General features: G+C 33.7%; 1 protein-coding gene across 1 annotated transcript; it reads right to left on the bottom strand.

Moving 5' to 3' along the window:
- Nucleotides 1–5,375: 5,375 nt before the first annotated feature.
- Nucleotides 5,376–7,307, bottom strand: LOC106762237 (AAA-ATPase At4g25835-like). The gene has a single exon (XM_014646022.2). It carries the CDS (start codon nt 7,100–7,102, stop codon nt 5,546–5,548), a length of 1,557 nt encoding a protein of 518 aa, XP_014501508.1. The 5' UTR covers nt 7,103–7,307; the 3' UTR covers nt 5,376–5,545.
- Between the last annotated feature and the right edge of the window lie 4,804 nt (nt 7,308–12,111).

Genomic DNA, 12,111 nt, shown 5'->3' with positions numbered 1-12,111 from the left:
GAGTTTCATCCACTCCTGGTTTCTACTAAACACACTTGTCTAGCTATCATTCAACTACACCGAGTTAAGCGTAATGTATTTTAATTCTCTTAAGAATTTACAATCAACAAATTGATTACAAGTCCTTAGACAATAACTCTCGCAGAGAGGATATATGTTCAATACAAATTAATCTAGTAGACTCACAGAGTATTTTCTCTCTTCTTTCTTCTTACAACATTAAGCTTATATATCGATGATGATTGAGAGTAATTCTTCTTTCTTTTGTTGTTTCTCTCTTTGTCTATCTTTCTTCTTTCTCAAGAGAATTTGACTCTGAATAGTTCTAATAGAATTCTTGATCTTCCATGAGAATGATTTTTTATTTCATTCCTTGTGTGACCATACTTTCTTTTTCTTATTCTTAGATCTTTTATTTATACACCTTTGACAATATAGTTGGTAGGTGATGCTTGTCCTTGAGATTTAATGATAATATAGTTGTTGGACGGCTTGTTTTTGAGATATGGCTCTTCGTGACTTTTGTCATAGGTGGCAGTCATAGCTTGATGTCTTTTTGTCAGAGTAGACTTACTTTTCCATACTTTATCAAAAGTGGATTAGATTGTTCCTTAGGCGTGACTTTTGATGAAAGTATTGTTCCTTGAGTGTCTTTTTGTCTCTAACGTCCATTTTTGATTTATATTGGATGGAGCAAGTGGATACATCTAATAGGCAATCTGCACAAGGTAGAGTAGTTATGTATGCAACATATATGTTTTTTCTCTTATCACTTTTGTTGTTTTTAAACGTTGAACTTTTAATGGCATTTAATGCATGTTCAGAAAAACAAAGTGTTTTTTGTATTTTCTACTGTTCAGGTAGGATTTTAGAATTTAAGCTTCACATTGAGATACTAAGTAATTGATTGAAAATTTCACCATTGGGTGAAGTTTTTTATTCAGCACATAGTATCATCTAGCTTATGTAAATGCTTTTAGGATTTTCTTTGTTTTATTTAGCACATGCGTTTAGTAGGGTGTTTTCTATCACAAGTTTTTGAAACGTCATTTGAAACTTTCAGTGTGCTTTCTAAAGAACATTGTCTTGACACTTTTACCAACTAACCACATTGAGAGTTGACTAACTGATTACCATTTAGTACAGTACAACATTGGTATTTTAGCAAGACTCTCATTGGCGTTTTGACTTGGGAGTCGTGTAGTGGTGTGACTGGTTTTTCATATGCGTTTAGTAGGATTCTCATTTAATGAGTTTTTGAATTTTCTTTAAGATGTTTTCCCAGACACATTTTTTTGACCCTTCGATTTTTCCCACTATGTCTAGAGTTTGTTTGATCGTTATTTAGTAATGTTTACTTATTTACTAGAGAATTCGTTTACAGATGCTTCTTATAAAATCCTTTGTTCCTAGTAGTTTCTTAAGCCTTGTTTTCCCATTTGTATTGTGACTTTTAGAAGACTAATACTTCGTCGACCTTCTTTTGTTGATCCATTAGATGTATTAAGGTACTAATTAATTTTTGGCTTTTCCCTTCGGCAACCTTTCTTTTCTTCCTATTTCTATAGAAAGACTTCTTGACTTACTTCATATAGACGTATTTGGACCTACACGAGCTGTGTTTGTAAGTGGGAAATGGTATGGACATGGATTTTATTCTTAGTCCATAAGGATGAAACATTTAGGCCTTTTATAAACTATCCAAGAAGATAGAAAACAAAAAAGGTTGTAAAGTTATTTCAATCAAAAGTGATCACGGTGGAGAGTTTGAAAATGATATTTTTCAAAAGAAATTGTGAAAACTCTAGCATCAAACATAACTTTTCAACTCTAAGCGTTGAGAGGAAAAATTGATCTTTGTAAGAAATGGCCAAATCAATGTTAAATAATTTTAACACACCCAAACACTTCTAGGATGAAGAAATTTGTCAGAGTAGAGAGGGGTGAATTGGTTTCTTATTGTAAATCGTTCTTTTAATAATTTTCTCGTAAATATAAATCCGCTAACACAAATTAAACAAATATAAAAGAGTAAGGAAGAGAGAAAATTGCACAGGTAATTTTTATACTAGTTTGGATCACAAAGATCCTACGTCCAGTTGTTAATCTCAAACGAGAATTAACACTTCACTAGCACAACTCAAAAAACTGTTACAATAACAAAGAAAATAAAACAGTGTAAGGTTAGAACACCTCTCTTGCTACCCCCAAGAGATGAAACTCACTTCTCCTGTAACCCACAAGGGATGAACACCTCCTCTGAATTTTTTACGAAGGATGACCACCTCTTTTGAATCTTCACAAAGGATGAACACCTCCTTTGAACCTTCACAAAGGATGACAGAATTTCAACTCAGCAACAACAACAACACTCAATCACGTTCCCAGTGAAAATTCTCGCTCTATGCCAACACGCCAAGTTCTCAAAGCCACAACAGAAGGGCTCTGCAAACCCTAGAATACTTATCACCGCATACTGCAAATAAGAATTTCGAAAATAAACTTTACTTGTATGTTTTGTATATTAGAATGAGAGTCTCAATCCAATTTATAGAGATATCACTCAAGGATACAAAAAATCTATTGTAAGGTTTTTAACGTGTAATAATCAGTTATCCTAATATGGTAATCGATTATGCATCATTGAATGCACAATGGTAAAAAACTTGCTTGAAAATTATCATAATTGCTTGTGATAATTGATTATGGCAAGTCATAATTGATTATTGATAATCAATTATCATAAGTGGTAATCAATTATCATGAGTATAAAATAAGGTTTTCTGATTCAAAATGATTTTTAACGCACCCTAAGGCAAACAATACACAAACCACATCCTATACATCAATCTACTAAAATACAAAAGTTTTAATATAAAAACAAGTCTTCATGAAGATCTTCCTGCAATAAGAACACTTGAGACTTGACTTTGAGATCATAAAAAATTTTGCTCTTCAGCTTTATACTAACAAAATTAACACAGTTTTCTATATTTAGAACAAGATTTACATAAGACCTATCTTGTACAGGACTCCATATGAAGTATAGAAAGATAAGAAACCTAACATATCTTATTTCCATCCTTTTGGTTTTCAACGTTTCATTCTAAATACTAAAGATAATTTAGGAAAATTTGACTCCAAAAGTGATGAAGGAATTATTCTTGGATACTCTGAAAACTCTAGAGTGTTTAGAGTTTACAACTCTAAAACATCTAAGGTAGAAGAAGTCATCCACGTCAAATTCAATGATCATGAGTCTCCCCATAAAATGTCAAAGCTAGATGACGAATTTTCCAAACTATAGATAGACGATACAATTTCCAAAAATCCCTCGTCCATACCGGAAGAAACCAGTGCTCCAAGTGAGTCAAATGAAACCAAAGTATCTGAAGACGAAGATGAGGAACTTGAAGAGAAGAGAGAGCCTAATGCATCACATCATGTAGTAGAAAAGATCCATCCCATAAGCAGGGTGATAGATGATATCAAGGAAACCGTCAAGACGATATCCTTTTACAAACATAGACCAACAACTCTCATCTCTCATGCAGAACCATCCAACGTCAATGAAGTTTTAGAAGATGACTCTTGGTTCAACGCTATGCAAGAGGATCTTGACCAATTTTAGAAGAACAAGGTTTGGAGACTCATTTGAGCTACCTCACGAGAAACTTGTTGGAGCTAAGTGGATATTAAAAAACAAGTTGAATGGAAATGGAAACTTGGTAAGAAATTAAGCTAGACTTGTCACGAAAGAGAAATTATCTATATTTAATTTTGTTTAAGATAGTTGAATTTTTTGTATAGATGCTATGTTACGTTATATACTTATGATAGCTAAAATTTTTGTATAGATCTTCTATTAGATTATATACTTATCATAGTAGATATTTGAGGTGTTACAAATAAGAAAACCTAATTAAGTTAACATTGTAAAGTAAAGAGTATATAAAATATATAAAAATTTTCGTTGTTTTTATTGAGATCCCAAGCGTGAAACTTCAAATAGGTAGCCAGATTCAGAAGGTTGTTTGATGTGTACTCTTATGGGTTAGAATGCAAGAAAGAAATCCATTTGCAAAAGATTTTAAAATTCAAATTAATAGAAGAGTTTGAGTTTTTTTAAGTAAAAGAGAATGATTATAAGTGAACATATATTTTCTAAAAAACACTAAATATATTTGTAAGATTTTTGGACTTTTAAATTCATATGACAAAACTGATAATGTAATTATATAATATAATAAAATAATGATTTACCTCAAATATACTATAATAATAATATGACACTTTACTATAACTAATAATAATAATATCATGGTATAATTAAATTAATGAGATTTATTATAATTATTATTATCACGTGAATATTTACTCCAGTAAATATTTTCTAATTGTTCTTGGACGATAAAGTTTAATAGTCGTTGTTTGCAATTGGACCGGGAAACAACGCTCACAATTAAAATTGTCCTATCACGATAAAGTTTTGTGTATTATTAAAATATAATTGGCAATGGAGTATTGGAAGCCACAGATTTTTTTTTTTCATTACCGAGAAAGAGGCATACCTTTATAGTAAATACTCTAATTAAGAAACACTTTTTTGAAAATCAACACGTTATTTTATAAATGTTTAAAAGTCTTTTATGAAATAAAAAAACACTTACTCAAACAAGTGAATAATTACTTTAAATTAAGAAAATATTTTTTATAATTGTAACTAAACATTATTTTAAAGTTATTTTTACAGAAATTACTTATAAATAAATCACTTTTTTGAAAAGACTTATTTTTAAAGTTAAACAAACTTACCCTCTATCAAATATACTTAACACAATAAGGTTTTCTCAAGAAATAAACATACACTAATATAAACCCCACATATATAACAATTTAAGATGGTCTTAATGACTTTACACTATAGCTTTATTAATCAAATTAATCAAACTTACTTGATTTTCATGCTTTAACTGGCCTAAATGTGTCAAATCCGAACCATTTTCACAATAATACATTTAACTCCTAATCGATTTTTATGCTTTAATTGGCCTAAATGTGTCAAATCTGAACCATTTTCAGAATAATACATTTAACTCCTAATTTTTAATGTAAGCAACATTTTCTAATCAGTCTAAAAGATAAATAAATATAATGTTATGTCACCTTATTTAAAGATAAAGAAATCTCTGAAATACTATTCATTTATTAGAATTTTAAGACATTTTTTATTATTAAAAAAATTCTTTTTTTTAAATGATATAGCTACAATTAAAGGTTAATTATGGCAACTGAATCAACGAACTTTGTTAAAAAAAAATAATGATTTTTTGGTGACGTATAATTTTATGGTGCTACTGTCCGAAAGCCCTTGATCAAGGTTGCTCAAAAACATTACCTTAAATCAAAACATTAAAAACACGAGGCAAGCACTTTTATACGTTCTACACAAAAATAAATAAGTTGATAAAAAAAAAAACACTAATCACAGTACACGAACAAACCTACATGCATCCAAAATTTTAGAAAAAATTAAAATTAAAATTTATCTTCCAGGGTCAGATCTGGTCAACGACCTTAACCTAACGAAAAACTTGACCTTTTTATCCCAATTGTTATTACCCCCATTTTGTTCCTTCCTCTTCTTTCCGCTCAAAGCATCCCAATTCTCCGGCGAACCCATCAGCAGCACGCTCTCCGGCGACCTCACTCCAACTGTCGTGTCCTCGTTCTCCGCCTGGTCAGCTACGGCGGCAGCGGCCAGCATCCGTCCCTGCATGGCTGCCAGCACTTCCCTCATCGCCACGTCAGCATCTCCTCTATTCCGCAGCAAAATCTCTCCCACGTGTGCGGGCGTGAGAGACCCACCCGAGCGAATGCAACCCTCAACTGCCTCGAACAGCACGTGCGAGTCTACGCCGAGGTAGTTTCGCGCGAGCTCGCGGAACGCGTGAACCCCACACGTGTTGAGGCTGACGTGGACGTCCATTCGGCCACACCGCACGAGCGCGGGGTCCACACTATCCCTATGGTTGGTTGTGAACACCACAATCCTCTCGTCACCGCAGCAAGACCATAACCCGTCGGTGAAATTCAAAAGCCCCGAAAGCGTCACACGCCCACTCTCCTCACAGCGCGTGAACGACGCCGTTTGAGACTTCTTTCTCTTCGATAATTTCGCTGCCTGTGTTTTCTTCGTTGTTCTGTCTGCCGTTAAGTCAACGGAACAGTCAATATCTTCGATAACGATAATAGAACGGTTCGTAGTTTGGATTAGTAACGACCGTAACTCGGAGTTATCAGAGACTTTGGTTAGTTCCAAGTCGTAAACGTCGTAACAGAGAAAATTTGCCATAGCGGCTATTAAACTCGATTTACCCGACCCGGGTGGGCCGTGGAGTAAATACCCACGTTTCCAGGCCCGGCCCACTCGATTGTAAAACTCTTTGCCGTCAGCGAAAGCCGTTAAGTCGTTTTTTATTTGTCTTTTCAGTTCGGGCTCGAGGGCGAGGGTCTCGAAGGTGGACGGGTGACGGAATGGGACGGAAACCCAACCCGATTCGAAGGAGCCCGACCCGGTGGTATTGTTGGTGAAGAGTCTACGCTCTCGCGAGACGCGCTCGAACTCCTCGGCGCGTGCGGTGACGTGGGATAGGTAGGGAGAGAGGAGTGAGTGGCGGTGGCGCTTCGGGAGGCGGAGTGTAAAGCTGCGCTTCTCCTCGAGTGAGTCCTGCGCGGTCTCAACGTGGTGCGTCCATGTGACGCGTTGGCCGCGGAAGGCATCGTGGACGGTGTGGTTCGGGGCGACGGCGAAGGAGATGCGGTTCGAGGAAGGCGAGCGGGAGAGTGTTAGTCGACGGCACGCGGCGCCGGGGGCGTGGTTCGCTGCATTGAGGTAGAGGTGCACGTGGCGGTAGAGGTCGTTGAGGTCGACGCCACAGTAGCCGTTGAACTCTGGAATCTCGAAATAGGAATATGGAGAAAGCAGATCTTGCAGAGATTCGTATAAGGAATGGAGCAATGAGAGAAGCTGGGATGGGAGAACGTTTTGGAGCACGGTGAGTAACCCTAACAGAGACCACATTTGTGATAATATCTCCATTTTTTGTATGATCTAGTGTTTGCTTGACTGGGAATTGAGAATCGGTGGAAAATGGAAATTGGAAAATGGATTTGAATGGTTTGGGTTTAGGGTTCTTATACAGTGCGTAAAAGCAGGAACATGGTTCTGAGAAAAAGAAGCATTGGGTTGGGCATATCGTAGAGTAGGTAAAAGTTAAAGATAAAGATGGTGATGAAGCCGACAGCTTTGCTTTTTGCTTTTTGCTTTGTTCGTTTGAAGAAGTGTGAATGTGATAATTGAGTTTTTGGAGGGTTCATGGCCATAGCCTTGCCCATACACATACATTCCCATGCGTACAGAATCCAGCAAATGCAGATTTTTGCTTAGCAAAGGTCCCGTCTTTCGTTTTGTTGCTTGTTTTCTGCTTTGGAATCGAATCGATTGAACGGTTTGGTTCCTGTTGTGGGCTCAAACACCAAAATCACACAAAAATGCCATGTTTTGCCAATTGCCAAAGTTTCAGCTAACCTTTCAATAGTTATGGACCAAAAGAAAAACTTTCAGTTGTATTTTTTTCCCCTTTTGGTGCATTTGCTTCTACTTGTTCTACCAGTGAGCATGGATTTATATCGTGGTTTTCGTTGCAGTTTCGAAATTAAAGAAAATTGCATGCAGATATATATGGTTGCCAGTTGCAAATTTTGTTTTCTCTTGCTACTTCTTCCATTGAAGTTATGTACCGCCATTACTTTATTTTACTTTTTGTAAAATAAAAAGCGGTCATATTAAGAATTAAGAGTATGAGACATATCAATGATCTATCCATCAACTTTTGTAAAAAAAAAAAAAATATAAAAACTGTCTTACATGTTCTATTCATGAATAATGATATGGGCATTCCTAATTTGTTTTGCTATCTCTCACTCCAGTTACATCATATCTACGTATGTCATTAAAAGTTAGTGTAGTTGGTATGGATCATGCTCATATTTCCCAAATATGTGGGCTTATATTTCCGTGTCGATGCAAGGATTTTCTTAGTAAATAATTATCTTAAAGGTTGCTTTGAGTCTTGAGATCTCTCTTCACTCTAGTAAATCTTTAGGACGTAAGTCACTTAACTTTTGGTTCACCAAAAGAAGATAGTATCTTCTCTCTTTTCTCTCAATGTGAAATAGCATGGGTTGTCTGTACATCTTTAATTTACAAATAATGTGAAATAGCATGGAGCGTGTATGCATCTTTGATGTATAAATAATGTGAAACAGCATGGAGTTTTTTTACATCTTTAATGTATAAATACTAAATGTCAAAATAGGCTAATTAATAAGTTGCTGCTTAAGATAATATATTTATGATTTTCCTATATGAAGTATGAATTTGATATTTGAATATGAAAAAACTCGTGTTTTGGGTTAGAATTGCATGTTTGACCCTAGAAAAAATGTCAGATTAACAGTAGCCATTGGAAAAATTTACATTATTAGGCTATAATTACTATTCTCTTAAACAAGATCTAAATTTAGTAAATGAAAAGAAAAGGAATCATGAAGAGTTAGACCTTATAAATGTTCCCAACTCTAATTATCTCTTTATATTTACAGGTTCAAGGTTGGATTGAACTTTAGGTATATTCGTTAAAATTCAATTAATTTTTACATACATCTTGGTCTTTAAGTTGCACCTGATTCCCATAATTCTACAATGCACACGCGCCAGCTAGCTTTAGTAAAGGTCTTAAAGAGATAATCCTCAAACAGCAATGAATCACGGCGGGCGCATGCAGACACTCGGGGTTTGTTACGGAATAGTATGGAGTGGATCTCGTTGAGTTGAAGCTGCTTTTGTTTCTTTCTTGACAAATTGCACTTTATCTTTTCCCCTATAGTTCTAGTTATTTGTGCCTTCAGAGGTCAGAGAATGTTCTGATGAATTATTATAACTCATCAATCACTCATGATGAGTGTCATGTTGGAGATGATTATAAGGGGATGATGACTATATGCTAGTGATGATTGTCATGTTTTATTGCACCTTAACTGTTCAATTGGTAGAACGAACCCACTGGATAAATTTATACTCACTATATCTTTTTGCATGGACCCTTTGGATAATATTTTATTCGTAATACCCTCTTCAGGATTTTCTTATTTTTCACCTTTGTACTTATATGCTGTGTAGAACATTACAGGCGATGACGTTGTTAGATTTCAATCCACTGTTGCACAAATACAAAAGTATGTAATTAGATTGTTACTGAAAATGTCGATTTGTAAGTTGGTTTGCTTATTTGGTTGGGCAATTCTATGTATATGCTTTGAACTTTTCATGACATTATTTTAGGCTTTTACTTGTTGAGGTGGTGACGGGGTCTATGAGATTGATATGTATAGATCTTTAAAGTAATGCAGATGGTGGTATTCTTTCTTGTGCATTACATTTCTTTTATATCTTTTACATGCTTATATGCTTTTGAAACAAAGTTTCATTTATGCTTCTTTACAGAAATTTGTCTAAATCTCCTTTACTAAAGCAACGCTATTCGCACCATCAGATTATGATCCTGTGGTGTTTGGCTGTCGTTCTTATCTAATCTTTCTTGCCCCTTCAATGGTTTTAGGTATCTGCTTATAAAATGGTTGAAATTTTGAGAAAGGAAACATGGAAAGAGAAAATAAAAGGAGGAGGAAAAGAAAAAGAGGCATGTGTATGGTGGCATTAAAAGCCACGAATATGGAGATGGGCAAAAATTTCAGTGTAGGTCAGCCTTGAGAGAAAGCCCTGCTTAAATGGGGGTATCAAGAATAAAGTCACAAAGAGGTTCTCCCTGGAATGTCAATGATCAAATGGATCATATTCCATCAATGCACGAGAGGCATAGCAATTTCAATTCATCAAGATACTAGTTCAAACTGCTAAGTAGAACAGTGTTATGACTATTATTCTTACCAAAAATTCAAATCAAGTTTCTGGATGAATTTCTATATTGGTGTAAAAATGAATAGATAAATCAACTTGTAAATCTCACTTTTTAAGAAGTGAAGTTAAGAGGTATTGTTTAAAAGTGAAAGACACCAGTTCATTTTTACTTATGTGAGAAGTTCAGAAACAGACTATTAGTTTGGATCAGCCTTGAGGCAAAGCCCTGTATTGGAATATCAGAATAAAGTGGAAAGTGCAGGGAATGTCAAATAATGAAGTGGATCATATACCATTTATGTATGACACTTTTTTTACAAGAAGGATTCTTCAAGAAAATGATTCAGAACTGTGTAGAGATCAGTAGTGTTGTTTTGGCTTAATTATGGAAGATTTCACTTCACTATTTAGTTTGAGGTTTGAATTGATAACCAATTAACCATATAATTTTACTATTTTCTATCATCAATCTAAATCAATTAGTTTAATAATGAGCTGTTGCAGAAGTTTGGTTTGATTAAGAAAAACAAATATATTCTAAAAAGTCGTTTTGATTAGTGATGGGTAAAAAAATCTTTTTTTATTTATATAATTGTCTGAAGTTGTTCTTGTTTTTTACAATAATTTCTTTGATATAAGTATAAATAATGTCTAATTTTTTAAATTATATATGAAAATGAGAATAAATACATACTTATATGTCCTTGTCCTTATATTGATCCTAATATTATTTGTATAGTATGATATTAAGGCTGAGCGTTTACGATATATATAAAATAATTAAGAATATCTATTTAAAGATATTTAGCAACTAACCAGATTTTTAAGTAAATCTGTTTATATTTTATTTGGTTTATATTTTATTGGACTTATGTAAGATTCATAAGACAAATTATAGATAGAGAGTCAGGACCACAAGCCAGGTATCCTCAAATCACTCTCCAATCACATTCAGAAATATTATACAGTGATCATAAAATCACTAAATATCAATTGTGAACCGAGGTTCATCAAACCGCTCCTAACTTGAGCGTCAGAATGCCATTGCAGGTACCTCCCCTCGGTCAAAACCTAAAGATCACCGAACAATCAAGAGAAGATTCAAGAAAAGCGAGCAATCTGGTCAATCCAAGCGTTAGAAAGCAGAAAAGCCACGTCATCCAGGTCAGTGTCTCGATCCCACAAAATTTACACCGAAACATTATTCTTGTTTAAATGATCAAAATATATATAATTTATTCAGTAACTATATATATATATTATCTTGGTTATTAGTTTTATAATATATATTTTTTTCTTTTGTTACATAGTTTTTCTTCCTCTCTCAAGTATTTTGCTTGTTTTATATCTATAATGTTCTCTCGTATCTTCAAAATATTTGTTCATTTATTATAACATTGATTATGTTTAAATAATGTATTTTTAATTACATTGAATCAAATAGTTTATAAATCACACATTTGATTATTATTTTTACTCTTTTATATTTTTATTTATTATTTATCTTTTTAACATGAGAATGTCTGACTTAGAATTTCAAGTGTTCAATTGTGTAAACCCTTAATTTATTGGGTAACAAAAAAGTTATCTTATTTATTCTCTTTAATCCATAGTTTTTTTTTCTCATTTGAAAAAATTTTGTTTAATTAAATTCATCATCTATCAGTGATTCGACTTATTCGATATTTAACAAAATTTCTTAGATTTTGAATGTATTTTCCTTCTTATCATACCCTCAGTTTCTCAATGTCTTTGTACAATTTCGTTCAACAAGTGTATCAAATAGTTTATAAGACATATATTTAATCATTTTTATTTTTATTTTTTATTATTTTGAGAAAAGATCTTGATAATGATGCGAGTAAATTTTTAGAGTTGATGGCCAAAAGGAAAAAATATATGGAACTACAATTATGAAAACAAAGTTGGATTATTACTTAGAAGAAAATAATTAGGCAATTACATGAGACTTTGTCTTATCATGGTGAAAAACCACTGCTTTAAAGTATCCAACTCTTTAAGTAATTATAAAGAATGTTTTAGCTATACTGATAACGGTTGAAATTAGCTTGTACATGTTACATCATATCTGATTGCATTGCACATGTTTTGAAAGATGAAAACCACAT

This window comes from Vigna radiata, chromosome 5 (assembly GCF_000741045.1).
Source record: "Vigna radiata var. radiata cultivar VC1973A chromosome 5, Vradiata_ver6, whole genome shotgun sequence".
NCBI lineage: Eukaryota > Viridiplantae > Streptophyta > Magnoliopsida > Fabales > Fabaceae > Vigna > Vigna radiata.
This window is presented reverse-complemented; position numbering and strand designations above follow the sequence as displayed.